Genomic DNA, 24,338 nt, shown 5'->3' with positions numbered 1-24,338 from the left:
ATGACACAGAAGAATTCAGGCAGTGTTTAGAACCATCTTACATAAAGAAGGAAGAAGAATAATTACGATAAAATTATCTAATATGCAGAATAATATCTAATGAATATACATATATACTATAAATAAAATTTAAAAATTGCACTTATCATAAAAAACACTTCTGACCCCTCTGGCTACATGACAGCATTTTACTTACTTTGTTTATACTAACACCAGCCTGATGGTATCTGGACTGACATTTCTTCCATTTTCTGTAATATGGAAACTGAGGACACAGATAAGTTGCCTCATGAAGTCACAGAGCTATTAAGGGGCAGAGGTAGGATCTGAAGCAAGGTAGACTGGTTCTTGCAGCTTCTGTCTTGTGTATTTGTATCTGTACATGGAGGGAAGATTAAAATACAACCTCTCAGGATACCTGGGTGGCTCAGTCGGTTGAATGTCCAACTCTTGATTTCAGCTCAGGTCACGATCCCAGGGTCATGGGATCAAGCACTGCATTGTTGTCCACGCTGAGTGTGGAGCCTGCTTAAGATTCTCTCTCCCTCTCTCTCTCCCCCTCTACCTGCCTCCTGCTTGTGCACGCTCTCTAAAATAAAACTTAAAAAAATCATATAACTTCTCATTGCGTTTGCCCTCAAATATCATTGTGAATTATTTCATTTTCTTAGTACAGCTGAATGTTCACTGTGTCACATTTCCTCAAGAGGTTGGTATATTAATTAAGAACCAAGCTATAGTCTTTATTTTTTTTTCTTAATTTGAATCCTTTATATAGGCAATGTGGGAAATAGCTACATTGTATCAGATGTTTGAGACATTGGGAAAACATGTGTGTCCCTGTAGTAAGGAATAAAAAGCTCCTTGTGAGAGACAAAAAATCCAGGTCTGGTTGCTCTTTCAGTTGACCTTGAACCAGATTAAGTTTTCAGGGCATCATATCAAACCAGTACATTTCCTGCTCTAACCCCCTCTTGGGGTTGTTTTAAGGCAGAGATCAACCACGAGCATTAATAAGAACACAGCAGCAACCAAAACCCAAAGGAGGCTATAGACAGGAAAACAATCACAATGGTAGCCATGCTTTTCAAATGGAAGGCCAGGTTTGTTTTTAAAAAGGATTTGAGCGACACCCAAGTTGCTGGCCCACTCAGTGGGCAGGGCTTAAACTCCCCTTTCTGCCTTCATTCTGCTTTCCTGACGTTCAGTTCTGTTGCCTAACTGGAGTGCACTGAACTTCAATTTGATAATTGCATCCTCAAATCCCTTAATGAAGGTGCCTATCAAAGTATAAATAATTACCCAGTAATTTTGTATTTGCAAACTCCATCCTGGCTGTTTATGCCTCTCTGTGGTTCAAAAGGGAGGTTCAGGGGCCCACCCCACACTTTTCCTAAGTCAGGGACATTTCAGGAGCCCAGAGGATGGCATCTTAGCACACTTTCCCACTCAAGGAGTTCTCCCTCTGCTCCCTCCCGTCCCTGACCACCATCTTCTCTCGTACCTTTTATAAGTCCATCGGAGAGCTGCCTTTCTGTTTTGGTGCTGCTCATGCAGACATCTGCCTGCATCAGGGGTGCTGCCCTGGAACTCTAGGGTGCAATCCCTTACCTCCCCGAAGGCCCCCGGGACCCCTGTGAGCCTGGGCTGGGTGCCTCTGCACTTTCTCCTTAGGAATCTGTTTTGTCCTTTGGACAATATCTGCCTTAGCTCATGGAAGACGCTCACCAGTGGCCTGTTGGGCTTCTTCCTTCATCTTCCCTCTGGTTCATATGTTTCTGGCTGAATCCCTTAATTATGCACAAGAACCCATCAGTGGAAGTGCTGGGGATCTTCCAGGAGGCTAATAGCCAAGAAGACAAAAAACAAAACGTTACAGAACAAAAACCTGATAGGATTTGTAAGTGTTAGTGGGGGTGTTTCTCCCAGGCACCTGTGGAGAGGGTGTGCTTAGCGGCGGGGCCTCATATAAGCGAAGAGAGAAGCTGCAAAGCTGGCACAAGCCAGGTGACAAACCCAAGGCTTTCTGGGCTGGTGTTTTCCTCCTAGATACTGTTTTTAAACACGTGGACTTGTTAAGAGCCAGTGCAGCTGACAACCCCTCCAGAAGTATTATTCTTAAAAGCTGCACTAAAATTATTCACCTCATGTAAAAACAAGTGTGATTTACATCTAATATGGGTAATTACTTTTACAGTTAATTAAAAGCGCTCTCATTAAGCCCCTGCTGTGATGCCAATGCATAGCTCTTATTTGCAAACAGACCCTTGGTTTGAGCTTACCTTGGTGACATATTGCTCCTACCTGAGAGGGGGCTGCCTTCCTCAGTATCAAATTTAAGTGTGCTGAGCCAGCAGCCCTGGGCTGCCAGGGTTCCTGCCAACTCTCTCTTGTCCCCTGATAACTAAGCTGCAAAAAAGCGTAGGATGAAGAGAACAAAATAATTCGTGGGGGTGAGGGTGCTCTCCTCAAAAAGGGAAGTCACAATTTTAAGATGAAAGCTTTGCTATCTTTATTCGCAGAAAGGCTGCATTTGGGAATTGTTTTGTGGTCTTTTGGGCTTTACCGGTTTTTCCTCCTAGCTCTCTCCCAAAGAAAATATCCCATAACCACCCCTGCCCCCCCGCCAAACACACACAAACACAAACACAGACACACACACAGACACACACACACACACACACACACACACACACACATAAAATTCCTCCAGACATTTATAAAGTCAACAGCATTGCATTCTGAGCTAGCCAACTAAAGTAGATTCTCTCTCTTAGATTCAACTCTCTTGAAGTAGATTCAACTCTCTTAGTTGAATGGATTTATGTCGAGAACTTAGTTTACATACGTTATTTTTGCCATTTGTATGAATTCATGCAAAATAGCTCTGAAATAAAGTCTCAGTCTTCACATTTAGATTGAAACTTTTTAGACTATCGTGTGCGTTGAAACAGGGATCTCGGTCACACTGAACCTTCTTAAACACGTAATAATAAAATGCCTCCTCAAATGATCACATCCCTGGTAAGTAATTCAAGCTTATTGATTAAAGCATACAGTCATTAGAGATTTAAGTTTTGAGGGAGCAGATAGATTGTGTTATTTCAAGACGTGTACAGACCCCACGAATGGGATGCTGTGGTACGTTGCTAGGTGCTTATGGTATTTGCAAAGTTATTTGCTTCCATCTGCTGGCCATATGTGAGATTGCAGGGGCTGAGCAAATTTGTGAATGGAGACCTTGCATGCAATGGATAAAATATGTCACTGCAAACATTTTATGCTATTCTTTATGTATTCAAGTGACCTTATTTGAATCTTGGTCTTTTGAGCTGAGTGAACACAGACTGAAGAATCTGGCAGCAAGGCACACATGACTACAAATTTGTACTAACTATGGTTACAAGACAACACAGTCTTTTTTTTTTTCAAAAATTTTGGGGCGCAATCATTATCTTTAAATGAGTCAATTATATTTAGAATACAGATTTAAATATTCAGATGCAAGGACAAAATATGGCTTTGAGGAATGCATAAAGTGCATAGAGGGTAGATAGATTTCAGTTCATTTTATATCATTAATTAGCAAAGCCAGTGCCCTACATTCTTGGACACTCACCTTTCTCATCTGCACAATGGAAGAACTGGACCAAATGGCCCTACAGCTTATATTTATTTTCAAAGTTCAACTCTCTGTTAACGTTAAAAAAAAATAGAACCCAGGTTGCAGTAAATGTTCTAAGTCCTAGAATCTAAACTCATATTGGTTAGTTTCTTTTATAAGTAATTGTTATTTTCAGAACAATAGGAAACTTAAGTGTCCAAGCTATAGAAAAATTGCTTTTGAAAAGTAAAGTATATATAAATGAAAGGGAGCAGGTACTACCCCCAAATATGCCTCTTTGGCATAAGAATTATTTAGGGATGTTTACTTTAGGGAGGCTCCTGACTCAAAAGAATCTGTGAAAAGAGAGAGGGTGCCCTTTGGTGAGAAAAAAATTTACATTTATAAGTGAAATCTCCATTTGTAAGGGTGTCTCCCTCCCTGTACCAGGAAGTAAAGGATGAGTCTAAGTCTCCAGAAACTCTGATCAAGAGGCAGTGGCTTAAATTGCATAACAACCTTATACTTCTTTCCTGTGCTTTGACTGACGTCAACTTCCCACCTGACTTTTTGTTTTTGTCATTAGCTGAAGATGTTAGCTAAGGTGATGGCTGGGGACCTTTTAAGAGTTACTCAGTTTTCCTAGGTATGTCCTGGGTATACAGAAGGTATAAACTTCTGTTTAAACTTCTGTTTGTTTTTCTGTAGTTAATCTTTTATTATGGGGAATATTAGCCAAGAACCCAGAAGGGTAGAGGCAAACTTATTTTTCCCTCCCCTGTAAAATGTTAATTTCGAATTTAAAATGAATTTTTGGATTCTTTTTGGAGTGTGGTGTTGGAAAATATTTTTTTCTTAATTTTAAAACTGTCTTGTCATAGCGTTTGTCCCATTTGAAGAGAAAGAGCAAAACATCTGGATTTCTCCCCCAGTAGAAGGGTAGTTGATTATAAACCCTATTTGGGCTTGTCATGTGAATCCTGGTCCTCCAGCTCTAGAGAGATGTTTTAAGCTATAGGTATTTCCTTTGAAATATTCTCTGGTACTTGGTGATTATCTGAGCCCAGGAGAACAATGCCACATTAGAGATATGACCATACTTGACTATTGCCCTTCCAGGGTTGATACCTGAAATCATTAACATAGATTTCAGGTGCTATCTTCTGAAAACACAAGGGCCTGTGGTCATAACAGCATGCAGTTGCCCTGGAATCGCCTGTGTAAACAGTTTTTTTTTCTTCCCTAGGGGTTGGCTTTCATGGGGTGGTCCCTGGATCATGCCTTTCTTTTCTCAGTGGTGAGTAGGCAAGTATCAAGAGAGATTTACACCGGAAGCTCCTTGAGGCTCTTGATCAGTTTCCTATGGCTTCTGTAAAAAATTGTCACAAATTTGTGGCTTACTACAGCAGAACTGTGTTTTCTCACAGCTCTGGCGGGCACAAGTCTGAAATCAATGATGGGGTTTTTGCATGGTGGAGGTCTGGAGCCAGTGGCCAAGAAAGAACTATTCCTTTTTTTTTTTTCCACTTATAAGATAATTCCTTTTTTTTAATGTTTATTTATTTATTTTGAGAGAGAGAGAGTAAGCACTGGAGAGGGACAGAGAGAGAGGGACACAGAGAATCTGAAGCAGGTTCTGTGCAAATCCCCAGTGTAGGGCTCAAACTCATGAACTGTGAAATCATGTCCTGAGCCAAAGTCAGACGCTTAACCAACTGAGCCACCCAGGCACCCAGGAAAGGATTCTTGAGAGGTCTAGGATACAAAAAGATTTTATTAAAGCATAGGGACAAGACCCTTGGGCAGAAAGAGCTGTCCCAGGATTGTGAGGAGAGACTGATTATATACTTGGGAGTTGGGGGAGGTAAAGTCAAGGGCAAGTTCCTAAAGGGATTTTCATATGCTAAAGAAGACTCACAGAATATTAATGGACTAGCTATTGTCAAGCTAAGGTTGTTTTTCCCTCTAGCAAAGCATTAACTTGAAGACAGTAGGGGGTTCCTGGAGAAATGTTCTACTTTGCCTGCCTCAAGTATTTGTCAATGGGCTGCTGGTTATAAAATTTAATTTCATTTTTCATTTCCTTCTGCCTTTGTTTCCCATGTCATTCCCCCCTGAATAATTTTGACTCTTAAATCTTTAAGGATGCTAAGGGTGGATGGTTTCATCTTATTTATTTTTATTTTTATTTTTATTTTTTTAATGTTTATTTCTGAGAGAGAGACACACACACACACAGCATGAGTGAGGAGGGGCAGAGAGAGAGGGAGACGCAGAATACGAAGCAGGCTCCAGGCGCTGAGCTGTCAGCACAGAGCCCGATGCAGGGCTTGAACCCACAAACCACGAGGTCATGACCTGAGCTGAAGTTGGATGCCCAACCGACTGAGCCACCCAGGTGCCCCTGGATGGTTTCATCTTCTGTCAGCAGGGTTACCTCCTACCAGATTCTCTGCCAGTGAATGCTTCCCTTGCCTCTTCCAGCTCCCAGTTGTTATGGGCACTCCTTGGCTAGTGGCTCTGTCACTCCAGTCTCTGCCTCTGTCTTCATATGGATATCTCTTCTCTATCTCTTAAAAGGACACTTGTCATTGGATTTAGGGTCCATGCAGATAACCTTGATGATCTCATTTCAAGATGCTTAATTACATCTGCAAAGACCGTATTTCCAAAGAAGGTCACATTCACGGATTCCAGGGTTTGGGACATGGACATATCTTTTGAGACTTAGTATTCCACCCACTCTAGACTCGTTGCTTCTAAATCCTCAGAGGCCTCCAGAATCTCACTGGCAGACATTTATCCCTCAGAACCTGTTCACAGGGACCTTTAACTTCTGGGCATTTCGGAGCTGTGAATGGTGCTAATGTATGATACAGGATGATGGTTCTCTGAATTGTGGGCATAAATATCCCTGACCTATAAAAATCATCAGAAACAACTACCATACAAAATGCAGAAGAAATTAAGTTTCTCTGGGGAGAGAGAACAGCTTTTGAAAAGAACAGATACACAAGTGCTTTGATGTCTAAAAGCCAGAAGAACTCAGAAGACTTGGAAGAGCATACTTTAAAAATAAAACTTTTTTTTTTTTTAATTTTTTTTCAACGTTTTTATTTATTTTTGGGACAGAGAGAGACAGAGCATGAGCGGGGGAGGGGCAGAGAGAGAGGGAGACACAGAATCGGAAACAGGCTCCAGGCTCCGAGCCATCAGCCCGGAGCCTGACGCGCGGGGCTCGAACTCACGGGCCGTGAGATCGTGACCTGGCTGAAGTCGGACGCTTAACCGACTGCGCCACCCAGGCGCCCCAAAAATAAAACTTTTTTTAAGTTCTCAATACTCTGCTCAGAACCAGGTCTCACAAAGGCACTTGGAGGGTGCCATCAATGATAGCTAACATTTATCCATGACTTGACATATGCTAAGATTTTGCATGTATGAGATATGCCTCCCAACAAATGAAGTGGCTATTATTTTCCTTATTTTACATACAGGGAATTCAGTTATATGAACCCAAACAGTGTGACTCCTTAGCATGTAGAAAATCCTGTCTGTTGCCAGTGATTAAGTCACTGTTTGGAGTTTTCCAACTACGGAAAGGAGAATGGCTGGCTTCTGTGAGGAAATTGATTGCTTAGTGATGAGTACATGGCTCCAAATTCATCCTTAACACTTAAGTACTTGAGCTGTTTTCCTAGTGAAGTCATCAAATGGGGCTGAAGTACTTACTCGACTACTCTGGTTCGGAAAAGGTCAGGTCGGAGCCCATCCGGAGACACCAGCTCTACGAGGAGCGATCGGAACAATAATTTGTTCCCGCCAAAGTGACATTTTTCCAATTTGAGCCCAACATTGTTCAGAAGCAAGCGCAGTCCCCTGTGGTGCCTCCCATGTAGATCTGCAGTGCATGACAGACCAACAATATCATCTAAATAAAAAATCCAGCATGGGTTTAGTAAATTAATCCTGACAAGAATAAATCGAATAATCTTAGGGAGATGGCAAGAGCTCTGATTCTGCCAGATGGCTTTTTTCAGTCACTTGAATGGGTCCGTGGTGGCAGATTAAAAACAAAAACTTGCCTTTGGCTTCTTGATTTCATTAGTTAGTTGATTAACACCTGCCACTTCTTTGTGGGCAAATCAAAACTGGATATGGACTCTTCCCTGCACACTCCACATATTTTCACTGGAGGAAAGAAAGAAATGCATACTTCCCCCGGTCAGAATAGCATAAAACAGATGAGGAACTGCTTTATCTTGCCTTGTTTCTAGATGGCGTCTCCTGGGTTTAAAAATAATTCATGATTTTCATCACTCCCATACTGAGTTAATCACTATGTGTCTTAGTGGAGGAACTCCAAGAGAGTTAGGTGTTAGTAAGAGTAAAGGTTCAAGGTCAATCAAAGACCTCAGCGATTAAATAGGGGTGTGGTGAGAAAACCATGACCCCATGACCCCAAGACTGGGGCTTTGCAGATAATCTGGGAATCTCATTGCCTTAGTCAGTTTAGGCTGCCATAACAAAATACTACAGATTGAGAGACTTAAAACAAGAGAAATGTATTTGCTTACAGTTCTGGAAGCTGGAAGTCCAAAATCAGGAAGGCAACAAGGTCAGGTTCTGGGGAGTACTAGTCCTGGGTCAGAGATGGCCCCTTCTCTCTGTGTTCTCACATGGCCTTTCCTTTGTGCATGGATACAGAGAGAGAGGGAACAAGCTCTTTGGTATTTCTTCTTAAAAAGACATTAATCCCATCAGATAAAGTTCCCCCTTTTATGACCTCATTTAGCTTTAATTACTTCCTTAGAGGCCCCATTTCCAAATATAGTCACCCTGGGGGTTTGGGGCTTCAACATATGCATTTTGGGGAACACAGTCATTCAGTCTACACATTTTTTTAAGTAAAAAAAAAATTGTTTATTTATTTTTGAGAGACAGAGAGAGAGACAGAGTGTGAGTGGGGGAGGGGCCGAGAGAGGGAGACACAGAATCTGAAGCAGGTTCCAGGCTCTGAGCTGTCAGCACAGAGCCTGATGCAGGGCTCAAACTCAAGAAAAATCATGACCTGAGCCAAAGTCAGATGCTTAACCGACTGAGCCACCCAGGCGCCCCAGTCTACACATTTGTTAAAATGCAGATTCTAATTCAGTCTATCTGGGGTGAAGCCTGAGGTGCTCCATTTTTTTTTTTAATTTTTTTTTTCAACGTTTATTTATTTTTGGGACAGAGAGAGACAGAGCATGAATGGGGGAGGGGCAGAGAGAGAGGGAGACACAGAATCGGAAACTGGCTCCAGGCTCTGAGCCATCAGCCCAGAGCCCGACGCGGGGCTCGAACTCACGGACCGCGAGATCGTGACCTGGCTGAAGTCGGACGCTTAACCGACTGCGCCACCCAGGCGCCCCAAGGTGCTCCATTTTAACAAGCTCCCAGGTGATGCTGTAGTTTCTGGGGCACAGACCCCACTTTGAATAGCTAGTTTCTAATATTACCCCTATGTTACAAATAAGACAACTGGCATTTTGGAAGGTAGAGACACTTGCCTAAGCTACACAGCTCTCATGTTATGGCACCACACCTGGGATGCAGGAGTCTGGCTTCAGCATGAACTGCTAGCCATGACACTGTTCAGCCTTAGCCCCTAGCAGAATGCCTGGAGGGATTGCTAAAGCAGGGATCACTTCATTAGGTCTGGGTGGGGACCAAGAATATGCATTTCTTGAAGGTTCTCAGGTGATGCTGATGCTGCTGTTATGGGGACCATGCTTTGAGAATCACAACGGTGCCTCTTCTCTAGATAATTTTGCTTTAGATGTCCCTCCTCTACATAGAAAGGAAAATAATGCCTGGGTGGCTCATTCAGTTAAGCATCCAACTCTTCATTTTGGCTCAAGTCATGATCTCATGGTTTGTGGGTTGGAGCCCCACGTCAGGCTCTGCGCTGATGGCTTGGAGCCTGCTTAGGATTTGCTCCCCCCACCCCTCTGCTTCTCTCCCACTCATGCTTGTGTACTCTCTCTTTCTCTCTCTCTCTCTCAAAAATAAAATAAACTTAAAAAAAAAAGGAAGGAACATAATGAGACATAGGGCCTGAATTATCCACACTGACCAACCACCTTGACTAAAACAAAATAAAATTACCTGAAAGGAGTGGAAAGTGCCTAGTGTAGGAGCCATTTCCAGGTGTAGACTTATGCTCCATCATTGTGTGACCTCGGATGAGTTACCTAATCACTCACGTCAATATTTTTATGGTAAAACTAAAAACACCAACCTTGCTTGGTTGTGGGGAGCTTAGAGACAAGTATGAAAAACACCTGCCCAGTTCTGGGTACCAAGGAGTCATTCAATCATTGTTCACTGTTTCAGTCCCATTTGACAGATATTGAAACAGTCTATTACATAAAAATAACCAGCAAACAAACAATAAAAAAAACCCAAAAACAAAAAACCCCCACAAATGACAAAAAACAAGAACTTCACCTTATGATATTGTCTCCTTAGGTTCCATTCTTGATTCATACAGACCTAGAATTTCTTGTGCTTAATAAATCACCATGGTAATGGCCTTCCACTTAATCAACTTTCTCCCAAGGACGCATCAGCAGAATAGACCAAAGTACTTATCAATGAGAGAATAAATATTTCTATAGATTTAACTTACCCCCAAGCCATTATTGTTTGAAGACCCCTACACTATTCTGCTACCCATAGCCCCCCATCTCCATTCTAGAATGGTCAGGCCAAAAACCTTGGAATGGTTCGTGGTCTATGTCTTTCTCTCATATTCCACCTCCAATCCTTTAAGACACCTGTGGACTCCATCCATCTTCCACCTCTGGGTATATATGTGAAAGAATTGAAAACAAGGACTTGAACACCCATGTTCATTATTCATCGTAGCCAAAAGGTGGAAACAACCATCCATGGATGAATGGGTCAACAAAATGTAATGTGTACATAGAATAGAATATTCTTCATCCTTAAAGAGGAATGAAATTCTGACATCTGCTACTACATGGCTGAGCCTTAGATGAAGACATGCCAGATGAAATAAGCCAGACACAAAAGCACCGACACTGTATGATCCCTCTAATATGAGTGTTATACACTGAATTGTACCCTATCCCCAAATTCATATGTTGAGGCTCCAACCCCCAATGTGACTGTTTTTAGATATAGGGCCTTTAGGAAGATAATGGAGATTTAAAAGGTCATAGGGTCCTAGCTTGATGGCACTCATGTCCTTATAAGAAGAGGAAGGAGGGGCGCCTGGGTGGCGCAGTCGGTTAAGCGTCCGACTTCAGCCAGGTCACGATCTCGCGGTCCGGGAGTTCGAGCCCCACGTCAGGCTCTGGACTGATGGCTCGGAGCCTGGAGCCAGTTTCCGATTCTGTGTCTCCCTCTCTCTCTGCCCCTCCCCCGTTCATGCTCTGTCTCTCTCTGTCCCAAAAATAAATTAAAAAAAAAAAAAAAAAAAAAAAAGAAGAAGAGAAAGGAATGCCAGAGATCTCTCTCCTTGCATATAGAGAAGAGACCACATGAGGGCATAGTCAGGAGGTGGCCATCTACAAGCCTAGAAGAGAGTTCTTACCAGAAACAAACCCTGACAGCCTCTCGATTCTGGACTTGTGACCTCTGGAATTGTGAAAAAAAAAATAGATTTATTTTATTAAAGTCGCCCAATCTGTGGTCTTTCGTTGTGGCCGACCTAGCAGACTGACCCTATGAGGTACCTAGAGTAGTCAAACCCACAGAGAAAGAAAGTAGCACTGAGGCCGCCAAGGACTGGGGGCGGGAGGAGTGGGGACTTAGTGTTTAATGGGAGCAGTGTTTCAACTGGAGGATGAAGAAGTTCTACAGATGGGGGGTGGGGATGTTTGCGCGACAACGTGAAAGCGCTTCATGCCAGTAAACCACTAAACACTTTAAATGGTCAAAATAGTAAGTGTTACGTGTATTTTGCCACAAGATACAACACGATAAAACTTGAGTGGTTTCTCACTACTTTCAGAATAAAGCCCAATGTCCTCCTCAGATCTCATCTCCAACTGTTTTCCTAATAAATTTCTCTCCTGTCCCGAGTCTTCCTTCCTCCTTCCTGTAGCTTAACTGTGTCCTATACTTGGCACTTGCTCTCCCTTGCCTGAGATGCTCTTTCCCCAGGAGCAGGCTCATCCCCTAACTTCCGTCAAGCCTTTGCTCAGTTGCCACTTCTCTTAAAAATATTTTTTTAATGTTTGTTTTGTTTGTTTGTTTGTTTATTTATTTATTTATTCATTTATTTGAGAGTGTGTGTGTGTGTGTGTGTGTGTGTGTGTGTGTGAACTGAGGCGGGGAGGAGAGAGAGGGAGACAGAATCCCAAGCTGGCTCTGAGATGTCAGTGCAGAGCCCCACATGGGCCTCAATGTCATGAACTGTGAGATCCTGACTGGAGCCCAATTCAGTTGCTCAACCTCCTGAGCCACCAGGATGCCCCTGCCACTTCTCTTTAAATTTAAAATTTTATTCCCCCATCCTTACATTTCCATTCCTTTTTCCATGCTTTATTTTTCTTCATAGTACGTATCCTCTTATAAAATACCATTTATTGATGTTTCTTTTTTATTGTCTTTCTCTTGTAGCAGAATGTAAGCCTCTCCAGGGCAGGACTTTCCATGTGTTTTGTATGTTATTGAGTCTTCATTTCCTAGAGCAAGGGTGCTGAATGTTTATCTTCTGAATGCATTAGTGAATGAATATTACAATTACATATGTGGGGTGGGGGAGACATTTTATCTAACTGGTAAATTCCTTGAGAGTAGAAACCATGTTTTTTTTTTTCATCTTTACATTCCAGAGCAACATGAAAAACTGCATAAAAAAGTAGACGTACATTAAAGATGGATGGAAGGAACCATGGATGCATGGATAAATGGATGGATGGATGATGAATGGATGACAGGGTGGATAGCTGGACAGACAGAAAGATAAAAAAAAAATAGATGGTGATGGTTTTGTGTTGAAGGAAGGTAGATTTGAGTATCCTAAATCTGGAATGAGAGAGTTGAGGGCAGTTCCTGCTGATGTGAATAAAGGTATTGGGGGGGGGGGGGCATATTATTTTATGAGCCATCAGATTCTCTTTGTTGTGGCCTCTGATCCATAGCTTTTGCCTTCACCCCACATCTGCATGTCATAAAGCTTAGTTATGACATCCATATGTCTCTAATGCAAACACCAGGGCATATACTTCTTAAAGGGGCTATAAAGAGCAATGGCTCGAGAAACAACCATTAGGAGCGTGGGTTTTTTATTATTTTAAAGGGCATTTCAACGACACTGCTGAATGTCCCCTGACCATAAGTCTGATTCCTGTTCTTTCTCTTTCTTTTCTCACCCTCTCAGGATATCAAAGCAGACTGCAATACCTGTGTGGAAATAGAGGACAGAAAGGTAAGTCAGTATTTTTCATCTTTTTGGTTCCCCAAAAAAACAAGAACTCTATGATATAAACCCAAGTGTTTAAAGGCTGGACAGTGGCTTGCAAAGGTGATTCATGTACTGATATTAGACACTTAAAGACAGTCATACTTTAAAAGATTTGTCTTTTTTTTTTCTTTGCAATCTCTGTTATCTCTAATGGCTTCAATGAAGAGTACATTACATAATTAAGTATTAAAAAACTTGGTGCCGGTTTTTATTTTAGTCATATGCTTCTCATAGCTCATTTATCCTTAACTCATTTCACATTGTTGTTGAACATCATTGATGATTATAATATTACATATGAGATAAAATATAAAATATTGGACTTTCCAAGCTGTGTCCCTATATTTGGTTTTTATACACATTGAAAGAGAGGCTGCCTCAGTTTCTTTCCATCATGACACATTTACATGAGCGGCTACTTTCTATCACATAAATCTATTTATGTGAGATGTTTTTGGGGGGCAGGGAGGGGAGGTCATTTCCTACATTTTCAGAGTCACCCCAACCCCCATTCATCTTCCTGTTATACTTGGTGTGGATCCCCTCAGGAAAAACAGCTGTTAGACAATTGTTCTCCACAGTTTGTCCTTATTGACAAGAGTTCACAGATGTTTCCCTGGTAAAGCGCATCCAAGCAGATCAAATTTTGCCTTTAATGCCTTGGATCCAAAGAGGTCAAATAAGTGAATTGAGGGTACATATCTCCCAGCTACTTTTGACATCGTTCCACAATTTTGAAAGATGTTTCTCTGTGCAACTGTACCATTATTGTCGAATGCAGGTATTATGTCAAGCAGAGGTTTTCAGCCCTGATTTGGTGATAGCTCAGTCATCTGCTGATTAATAAGGTGGTTGAGCACTCCTCAAAACAAAATTTGCTTTTAAATAAAAGGCAATTACGGTGCATTATTTTAAGGAGCGTTAATCTCTTCGCGTTGAAAGGAATAATGATACGGTAGCTGAGATTCTCTCTGCCTGATCTTCAGCTCCTTTCCAGGTTTGGGTCGCTCTCGTTTGCAGACAAAGGCATTTCTACTCATATTTGCATCCCCTGTGTTGTTTGCGCGTCGGCATTCTTGCGGGTGTGTATTTTGTGAGTTGGACAAATGGAACGTAGGCTGAACATGTGTCTACAGTCTTTTCTCATCTGTTCCTACTGGTCGTACCGCCAGTGATCTGCCCCAGCCACTCTGCCCACATCACATTGAAAGCATGTCTCCTGCCCTGCTTCCTACATTCAGGTTGTTTCTACTTCCCTTGGACTTTTTGTAGAATTCATAAGCATGTTTCTGTTGAGTATTATTTTTTTTGGTACCTTCTTTGCCAGTAGTGTTTGAAAGATACAAGGAGACCTGATGCTGTTAAAACAATATCAGCTCCACCACCAGCAAGATAAATGAGCAGCCAGGATAATCTCTGGGCAGTGAAAGCTGGCCACATAGCTCCATTCTACCTAGCCAAACTGCCACTGGTTCATACATCATGGTGATAAGGATCTCCCAAGTCTGTGGATCCGACTGGTGGGGAAAAGTCGTATGTGATCATTCTGTACATGGCTTCAACTGTTTTCAGAAAACAGTAACACATGTGCACACACACACACACACACGCATTCTATGCTTTGTCATAGCCTGTGGGGTTGAGTCAGGCACTTTAGATAAAGCCTCATCTCTAAACACATTCACCTGTTGTTTTCCAAACATGAGTGCTTATGAAGGATGATACATGAATTAACCACACCCCTTTTGCCGCAGTTAATTGGTGATGACTCCTGGCAAAGCAACAGTTGTAATGACTCCTTCCATTTTGATCGTCTTATTTTCTAACGATTTTTTATTCGCTCTGTTTGAAAGGAAAACTTTTCTTCCTCTCCAATTCTTTTCCAGTTTATTTTTGGGCTGATTCTTACATTTGGGCAGTAGCTTCTCTGGGTCGCCTAATGTGGTTGGGAGTGGGGGTGAGGTATTGGGGGAGGCTCTTTACATCAGGGTCTTGCCTCCTAATGGAAATGTCAACCCTAGCCATCCCAGAGGGGCAGTGTCCCGCCCTCCACTGAAGAGTGCCAGTCCCACCCCCACGTACCGTGATGTGGTGCGAGGGCATGCAGGGAGACAGCGGCCGTGGCATCTGGAGTGATCTTCATCCAGTCTCTCGAATGCACTCTGGAACGTCTGTCACCCTGACGTATAATTATGAAATTTCACCGTTGAAGCGATGACACTCAGTCCTGCGTGTGTGTGCGCGCCCCTCTCCATTTAATCCGAATGCTTCTGGCAAAATCAGTAATTTGATAAAGTGGAATTGAAGTGACAAGAGATGACAGAGGTGCCATAATAAGTCAGCCTGCCTCTGAAGACACAGCCCCTTGGCCCGGGTGGGTTTTTACGAATCGCTGAGTGCTCTGAAGGGAAACCAGCAGTGATATCTTTAAAGCTCCATTTCCTTTAGTTAAGAAAGCTTAACCTGATGTCGGTAGGACTCGGTGCATGTTTAAGAACACTGTTTTTTTTTTCCTTTTTTCATTTTCTTTTCCTTCCTGTCTGCCTCTCTTCAGTGTATACTCTATCTGTGGATGTATCTGTGTGCTTACACCTGCACATTGGTGTATGGTTGAGTACCTTCTGGATAGAAGAATTTCTGAGAACAAGATCTCACCTTTGCTGTAGAGTCTAATAGGGTCTCTCCCTCCTGCCCCCTCCAGTTGCACACCCCATCCTATTTGGTAGGGACGTTCACCTTGAGCTGAATCATTTTTGAACTGATTGAATCCCAGACCAGGTATAATGATGGGAGATAAATGCTGAATTGCAAGAGATAGAGCCCTCATCCTAATGAAGAGAAGTAACTTTGCTCTTCGGGTCTGCACGCAGGCTGGTTCCACCTGACAGCATTGACCCAATGAGAGAATCGTTTTTCTCTCCTGTGTGTCTATTTTTCTCTATCCCAGATGCATATGTTCCATCGGCAGCCATTGGCAAGGAGAACCCTGCCTGGTTGTGTGTGTAGAGATTCACAGTGTGTACTTGGGTGTGCCTCCTGTTTTACATTTCCCTTTTTCTTGCAAGCCCACCAATTAGCAGAGCCCCTGTGAATAGACCTGCATGTAGATGGCTTTCTCGCCATTTCTTAGCATCACCCAGAAGGCTGTCACAGGGAGCTCTCAAGGGCTGGCAGCATTTTTCACCCTTAAGTGGGAAGCAGAGCTCAGATTGTTTCCTCCCACAGGTGAATGCCACAGAGCTAATGCAGATTTAGCAAAGGTGACACAAGGTAACCCATCACTCGGAGCGGCCGTCTGGCCTTGCAAAACCGCGTGCGTTTGACATTTACAGTACCCGTGTTGCTGGTGGGGAGCTGAGGCATTTAAATTCATTTTTATTTGTGGTGTGAAATCCATCTGAATTTCAGTACTATTATGAAGACCGTGATTCAGGTGACGGCAGAAGAGGTGGATGGATCAGCTGGGGGTAGAATCTGTCAGGAGGAGATGAGAGCCCATTTGTCAAAGGCTATAAACACAGACAGGCCTTCCTCTCCTCACTTATCGCCTGGGCTGGTGCAGCTAAACAGTTTCAGATCTGCTATGAAATTGCATGGAAGGAAGTTTGAGCTGTTTTCAAAGTTAGAGCGACTTTCAGATTGGATCCAGTTGGAGCTGTGATAGGGATTCATAGTAGATGCCGTCTGCCTGGCTTAACCCTGAGCTTTCGGACTTTTCCCTTTTACGATACTTACCCTGGATCAAGACTCCTAAGTGCCTCCAGTTCTTCCTGTACCTTGTGTAGCAGGGACCGACATTACCCTCATTACACACGTCAAAAAATGGAAGAGCTTAAGTGACTTGCCCGAGGTCAAGTGACTACAGAGGCCAGGATTTGAACTCAAAGATTCTTACTGCCGAGGCTATGCTCTTAGCTCTAACTAACGCTAGACTAATGCTAGACTCTCTTACACACACAAACATGAGAATTAAATTTGTCAGAGACTTGTGCTTTCCAACAGATGAATTTCTGCCCAGAATGGTATCTTCATCCATTGCCAACAACATAATCTGACTTTCAATTTGGGACAACCTTTCAGCCCTCACGTTTTTAGCCCCTTTTGTCAAAGGCTAGTAGAGACTTGCCGTAGAGACTTAACATAGCCTTGTCAGCCCTGACCCTCTCCTGAGTCATTGGCACCTGGAGGTGGGGATGCCAGGACTAATTCTGGTCTTGAGGACAAGAGAAAACAGCACCAGAAGTGGACTTTTGGCTTCTCTTTCCATTAGATGTGGTTCAGTTTTAGCTTTTGTATTTCCACCAGGGTATATGCAAGGATTAGAAATCCTGTGCTCACAACACGGGAGTAAACATAGTGTGGTAGTGAAAACCATAGGTTTTGGGGCCTGAAAGTCCTGGGTTTTAATCCCAGTACTACTTAGCGGCACTGTGACCTTGAGAAGCTATCTTACCTTGTCTCAGTCTCCATTTGTCTGTCTGTGAATTAAAGATGATAAAATTCACTTGAAAATTTGGTTTGAGGAGTTGATGATACCATAAGGCAGTGTATAGAATGCCTGGCACAAAATAAGAGTACAGTCAACTGTATCTACTCTTATTTTTGTTTTGCTAATGTCTGCACCTACAGGCGTCACATGTCATTTATAATTAAATCTCTTTAAAAAAACACAAGTCCCCAGAAAGTGTTATGGAGGCTCACAGAAAGGGACAACCAACGGGACCTAGTAGACTTGGGGAATATTTTACCCAAGAAAAGATGCTTGGCCTCAGTCAAGAAATAAACTCAGCCGTCTGCCGGGTCCAGGCAGGAATCCTGTTGTGGGGTAAAATGAAGTGCTGGGGACAGCAGTGAACTCCAGAGCAGTGGCCCCATATACAGGAGCTGTGATACAGCTACCTGTTGCCATGTGGAATATATGTTTAGTTTTGCCATTTTTCTCAGCCAGTCTGGAAATATGGATTTTAATGGAAGGCTACTGATTTTTAAAACACCATGCAAGCCAAGTAAAACACATATTCAGAAAAGATTTAAGAGATGCAGAAGGCTTGAGACCTATAAGCTACATCTCAGTGGATTCGGAGGAGCACTTGTGTGCATAATTCTGGAGATGGAGTCTGTTGAAGGCCCTCCTGGCAGAGGGAACCCATCAGGCAAAGACAGAGGCGTCAAAAAATGTGGCATGTTTCAGGTAGGTCCAGGCCTAGTGTGCATGTCTGAGAGTGGTGGGAGGGGAGACTGAGGCAGTGAGGGATAGAAGATTATGGAGGGTATTATTTGCCTTGCTGATGGATCAGAGCTTTGCATCAATCGCTCCTCCCAATGGGAGGGGAGAGTAAGGGAGGGCAGGAAGCCAGAGGTGTATGGAACCAAAGAGGTGCTGGAAACTTTGTGTGACTAACTTGCCAAAGAGGAAGTCCTAAGGAAACAGGGAGAGGGGCCAGAGCACACAGATGCAGCCAGTGTCTGGCTGTGGTTAAGTGCAGGGATGCAATGACGATGAAGGCTTTGCCTAGAGCAAGGTGAGGCCAGCCAGTGCTCAGACATACTGGTGCTGGGTTTCCAGCCAGATGTCCTCTTTCTGAAGATGTGTGGTGGAAAAGGACCGCATTTTCTGGGGCCAGTATCGCTAAATACAGGAGTCAGATTTCAGATGATAAATGAAATACCTCCAAGTGGCTCATGGACATGGCATCATCTCAGTGAAGGAGTGTTGAAGTTACTCTTTTGGTTATTTTTCAGACCTTGGGATTGCACCAAGGAGGTGTAAGTTGGTTGGTGTTTTGTTTCATTCATAACAAACCCCAAGGTAGCATTATTTTACTTTTGAGTTAGGCTTGCATTCTGTGTATGACAAAGGATACTGTTCTTTCCATTTACTTCAGTATACAATTTTCTTTTAAAAAATTCTATATAAGGGGCACCTGGGTGGCTCAGTTGGTTGAGCATCTGCCTGTAGATTTTGGCTCAGGTCATGATCCCAGGGTCGTGGGATTGAGCCCCACATCAGGCTCCAAGCTGGGTGTGGAGCCTGCTTCAGATTCTCTCTCTCTCTCTCTCTCTCTCTCTCTCTCTCTCTCTCTCTCTCCTTCTGCCCCTCTCCCCCGCTCATGCTCTAAATAAATCAATAGATAATAAATAAATAATTCTGCCTAAGACTGTCTTTTATAATTATAACATATTCATTAAGAACAAAACAACTGAGTGGATTTAATGAAAATCAGATGGATGTTGAAAAATTGTATATAAGGATTGCAAATAACTGGATTTTAAGCAACTGTTTTCAGACGGTGTGTTTGCAATCAGAGGAGAGATTTGGGTTTGCATTTGGGAATTTTCCAACTTTGTAAGGAAGACTGGCTGGGGGCAAGGATGGAATCAGGAGTCCAGGCTGGAATGCAGATGAGAGGGCATGAGTCTGAGCTAGAACCACACAGGAGATGAGAGGAAGGTCTGGATTTGGGGAGAGTTCATCAGACCTATCCATGTGGTTTGGCAAATTTGACCCCAGGTCATGGGCAGCTCCATCCAGGGACATGCCAGAGTCTGGCCGCCTTACATATTTGCATCCATCTGGCCGCCATGAGAAGTGAAGGAGTTGATTGACATGGACAAGAAATGAATCTCCTGGATTTCAGAGGCGTAGATGGCAGTGAGGTTGAAAATGAGCACAAAGCAGTCATCAGAGTTGGTTTTCTATTCGTACTGTTCTCTTGCTGTGGGGCTAGGGGTGGAGTAGTCCTCTGGGCTCTGACAGGCAGAACAAAGACAGAGGGGAAGGTGTCCTCCTTACTCTGAGGGCCTCTCCCTGAAATGGGAAGTATTCATGGACGAGTTCCTCATTAAAGACTGAAATGAGATACTCAAGGAGGACAAGGGCAAAGATTGCAGTGAGTGCCATTTGGTGAGACTCAGGATTTGTCTGGGGATTGGATTTCTTTTCTGCTCCAAATGTTGTTTAAGGCTCATGATGTGTATGCATTACATGGGGAGATGCTCCAAGATTCCCCAAAGCGGTGGAAATGGAAATTAAAGCATCCCTGAGCAATGATATTTGAGTTGCAATTGAAGGCAGGGAGAGGGGGAGAGACTCCTGGGTGGCGTTCAAAGATGGAAGTCTGGATGAAGAAACATGGCTTGACTCAGGGACTGAACAGAGGTGTGTGGCTTGAGATGAGGCAGAAAGTGAGCAAGGGCCAAGCCACCTATGGCCTTGCAAATCTGAGAGTGAGTGCTTTGTCCTGCGTCACAGAATGAAATCTGTCTTACATGGAATGTCATTTGATGGTGTGAAATAATCAGATACATGAAGACTCCCCCATTGCCTATAGTGTCTACTTGTCCACAGCTTATGCTTGACCCCTAAAACCTCCGGCAGGTCACCTCTGGCCCCACTATCTCTGGCCAAAGAGTAGGGTGGGGTCATCTAACACCAGCAAAGCTATTGTCTGCTTTGCTTACCCTTTCTCTGGGCATTACATTCTTCTTCTCATGCAAATTCCTCAAGACCCTGAATCTTCTTCACACTATTAGCCATCATTCCTATCAAGCAAGGCTCTCCTTCCAGATGAGTCCACAGCCACTACCCAGCCTGTGGTTTGGCTGTGTTTGGGGCAGCATTGTAGTCTTGCTACCGCCATATCCTACCCAAGAATGGTGCCATCTAGCATTGGCAAAGCAACCCACATTTATAGATTTGCCTTCTGCTGAGATGTTCATGAGATTTGGTGTGTATACCACAACAGACCCCATCTTATCCTGGGACATTCTGACAGAGAGCTGCACATGTAGCCCATCAAAAGCCAGACTCAACCTCATTTCTACTTAGACGTGGGGACTAGCCAAAAGTAGAGAAGATAAATGCCAGGGTCTGGAATTATGTGCCCAGAACCTCAGACAGGGGATGGAAGTCAACTTTGGAGAGGACTCCCTCTCCCCCAAAATTGGTTGCTGCCAAGAAATCTTTGACATTTTTGTTCACTTCCACATGATTTATTTCAAAAAAACAATGTAATATGGTAGAAAACAGTTTGGGGAGCAGATCTGGGTTTGAATCCTAGTTCTGCCCTTGGTTGTTAGTTATAAGACCTTGGGAAAGCCACATTAGCTTTCTGATCCACAGTCATACCATCTATAAAATGGGGATAGATAATGCGTGCCATATAGTGTTCTTGTGGGCTGTATTAGGACATCTTCGATGGCACAAGAGAAAACCAATTTGGACCAGCTTAAAGATTAAAAAGAAAAGGCAGCCTGTTAGGTCACATAACAGCAAAATTAGGCTATCTTCTGGTTTAGTTGGATTGTGGTATTTAAATACAAATGTGGTAGAAAAGGAAAGGGGATCACTAGCTACAGGCTTAAATTCTACCTGCGGAAAGAGAGGGCTTCCTTTCCAGTGGTTTCGGTACAAATGCAGGGGATGATAGTCATTGGCTTAACCTGAGTCACTTAGTTACGGAAAGCAGTACTCAGCTAGTCTGTCTGCTTTCATCCACAACCGGAAGTAGGATGGGCCCCAGCTGAATGACGTAAATGGAGTATGGCAGAGTATAGTCCCCAAAGGAAACCTTGACTGATTGTTTTACCAGAAGAGAAAATGCAGATAAGTAATAGACCTCACATGCGTTGAGCACTTACTATATACTGGACTCTGTTTTTAGCACTTTATGTGCATTCTATTATTGAATCTTTATAAAGATTCTTTAAGATAGGTACAATATTTATCCCCATTTTGCAGATGAGAAAACTGAGGGAAGGAGGACTTAGCTAACAGTTAAGTAGTAAGTATAGGGTAGATTCCAACTCAGGTGGTCTGCCTTTGATTCTTAACCACTGACTATGCTACTTCTGCCAAGGATGCTACACAGGAGAAAACAAATAAATGGTCCTCACTGCCCAGCATGCTCAGTTCCTGGCACACAAGTAAATGGTTGCTCTGATTTTGAGAATTATTGTAGCAAAGTCCTTGAAGGAATAGGAATACCTTGGGCCAATCCTAAATGGAATTCTGTGATGCATCTCTCATTTAATTTCCTCTTAATCAGTCCTCCTTAAGTATTATCTTGAGGTCCTCAATGTGTCTGCTTTTTGGAATGATCAAAATGCTCAGGTTCCAGTCACTGCTTCACTTCTCTGCATGACTGAGAGTTATTTTTGTAGACAAGAGTTCCTTACTCTAGGATGGGTCTCTGCACCTGCCTTTTATATTTTATCTGCAGGTTAGTTGATGCCTTCTCTTTTTCTGAACTTTGAAAATGACATGTTAGTCATCCTTTCCTCTTTCATTTATTTTAGGGAAATTTGAAGGTAGTGTGGGCTGGGGGATGGGGGAAGGCACATAAAAACTGAAAGAGCTTCTAAAATGGATGCGGTGTGGAGTTAAATTAGCCTTTGATGGGTCAGAAACCCAAATGACAGATGATGAGGGGTGCTGGGCACATTCAGCAGTACCGTGGGCAAAGATGTAACACATAGAGCACAGTGAAAAGCTCTTGAGGTGGATCAGGCCATTTGCCTGAAACACCCTCCCGTCAGCCTTGATGTTGGCTTTGGGAAGCTAGTCTAAAGAATCACGGCATAACAGACTGGCTAAGAGCTTTAGCTCAGGATTCTCAAAGGCCTGGGTCTGAACCCCAGCCTGGCTACTTCCTGGTTACTTAACCTTGCAGATGCTCATAATCTCCTGTAAAATGGAGAGAAATAGAGTAGATACTTTCTGGGGGTGACTGTGAGACCCAGTGAGCTAATTTACTTAGGGTACTCAGCATCCTGGCTATGCAGATGTTATGCCTTCAAGAAATGCAGGCTACCCTGTTGCATTCTGCCATATGCTTTTGTTGTTTTGTTGTCTTCTTTAACTGTGGTGTCATTTTCTTGGATCTCCAGTGGGATGAGAGAAGTTAAGTAAAACTGGTAGGAGCAGTTAAGCACATAGCTAAGTACATAGGAAAGATAAAACTGGATACCAGGTCCCCAGTTACCAGTCGAAGATTCTGTGTATCCTGCATGCACTTATGAATCTGGTTGAGGGTGCATAGAGAGGGTTGGAAAGCCTACCTACAAGTGTAGGCCAGTGAATGGAAACAGGTTTAATTTCTGGCATTAATTCAGATTGATTGATAGTGTCTGTACAGAGTGCTGTGTTGATGAGGAGTCTGAGCCTTGGGTTTTACAGAAAGAGTGCACGTTTGATTAGTGATGCCTGACAAGGGTGAAGGAGGGGGAGTTACAGTGTGTGTGCCAGAAAAAGGTGGTTCCTGGCACTGAAAGTTGAATCTGGCAACTGATAAGTGAAACAACCCTAAATGCTTCACATTTAAGCCCAAAGATGAAGAGAAGACAGGCATTTCATGCTTCTGTTTCATTCTCTGTTTGGTCTTTACTTTTGAGCACCTGTTTTTCTTGTTATGTTACAGATTTTCAGTCTGTGAAGCCACTGGTATGTTTATAGATGGTGCGTGGCTTAAACACAATTTAATACATAAGAGCCTTATGCTAGACACATATAGCTTCACTTTTCCTAGGCCCTTGAGAAGCCTTTTCTCTTCGGTTACTTCTGGTCATAAGTTACCTGACTTCAGCCTCAGGTAGGGTTATGCTTTTGAAACCTCAATTTTAAAAGTGTGATTTATCTACAAGATATCTGTCATCTCCTTGCATTATGTATTAATTGGGGCTGACTTGCTTACATTTTAATACTATTAATTATAGCTGTTACTTTCATTTGTCATTTATTTTACTGAAAAAAAGCAAGTCTATTTTTTGTGTAATTTTTACTGATACTTCTTTCAACTATGAATTAAAATTCATTTAGGAAACAATTAAATGCACAGCTAGTTTTCTAGGATAGTTCTGTCATCTCTTCTCAAATAAAAAAAAAAATGCCCATCGGCTTCTTTTGTGATGAGTGGTGTGTGTTAATTAATTTTTTTTCCTCTTCACTTGGTGTGTTTTATTATACCACTTCTTGATATGTGATTGGGTGACTTTATGACACTTTAGATAGAAAGCATGCCCTGTCCAAATGTGATTTATGTTGTCCCAGAACTTTTGCACAGTTCAGCTGAAATTCTCTTCATGTTGATCAAGGTCAGAAAACCCAGGGATTATACCATCCATCTTAGCGGCTGGAGTGCTGAAATAATTTTTGATGGGACTTGATGCAGTAGCAACAGAATCCAAAGGTCGAGTGGGGAAAACATTCTCACACGTGCAAATTCACATATGCACAGGCATGCACAAACATGTGCATGT

The 24,338-nt window shown here is 42.8% G+C and overlaps 1 protein-coding gene across 8 annotated transcripts in view; it reads left to right on the top strand.

The window, feature by feature from the left end:
• Nucleotides 1-24,338, top strand: part of RBFOX1 (RNA binding fox-1 homolog 1) — a 2,066,153-nt gene that overhangs the window by 1,129,614 nt on the left and 912,201 nt on the right. For all 8 annotated transcript variants that reach the window (XM_047839429.1, XM_047839430.1, XM_047839428.1 and 5 more), the window contains one exon: nt 12,999-13,046. Coding sequence is in view for 4 of the 8 variants with exons in the window: in XM_047839434.1 (XP_047695390.1) it covers nt 12,999-13,046 (48 nt within the window). In the remaining 4 variants the exon portion in view is untranslated. The remainder of the gene's footprint in view (nt 1-12,998; nt 13,047-24,338) is intronic.

Source organism: Prionailurus viverrinus, chromosome E3, assembly GCF_022837055.1.
Source record: "Prionailurus viverrinus isolate Anna chromosome E3, UM_Priviv_1.0, whole genome shotgun sequence".
Classification (NCBI taxonomy): Eukaryota; Metazoa; Chordata; class Mammalia; order Carnivora; family Felidae; genus Prionailurus; species Prionailurus viverrinus.
This window is presented reverse-complemented; position numbering and strand designations above follow the sequence as displayed.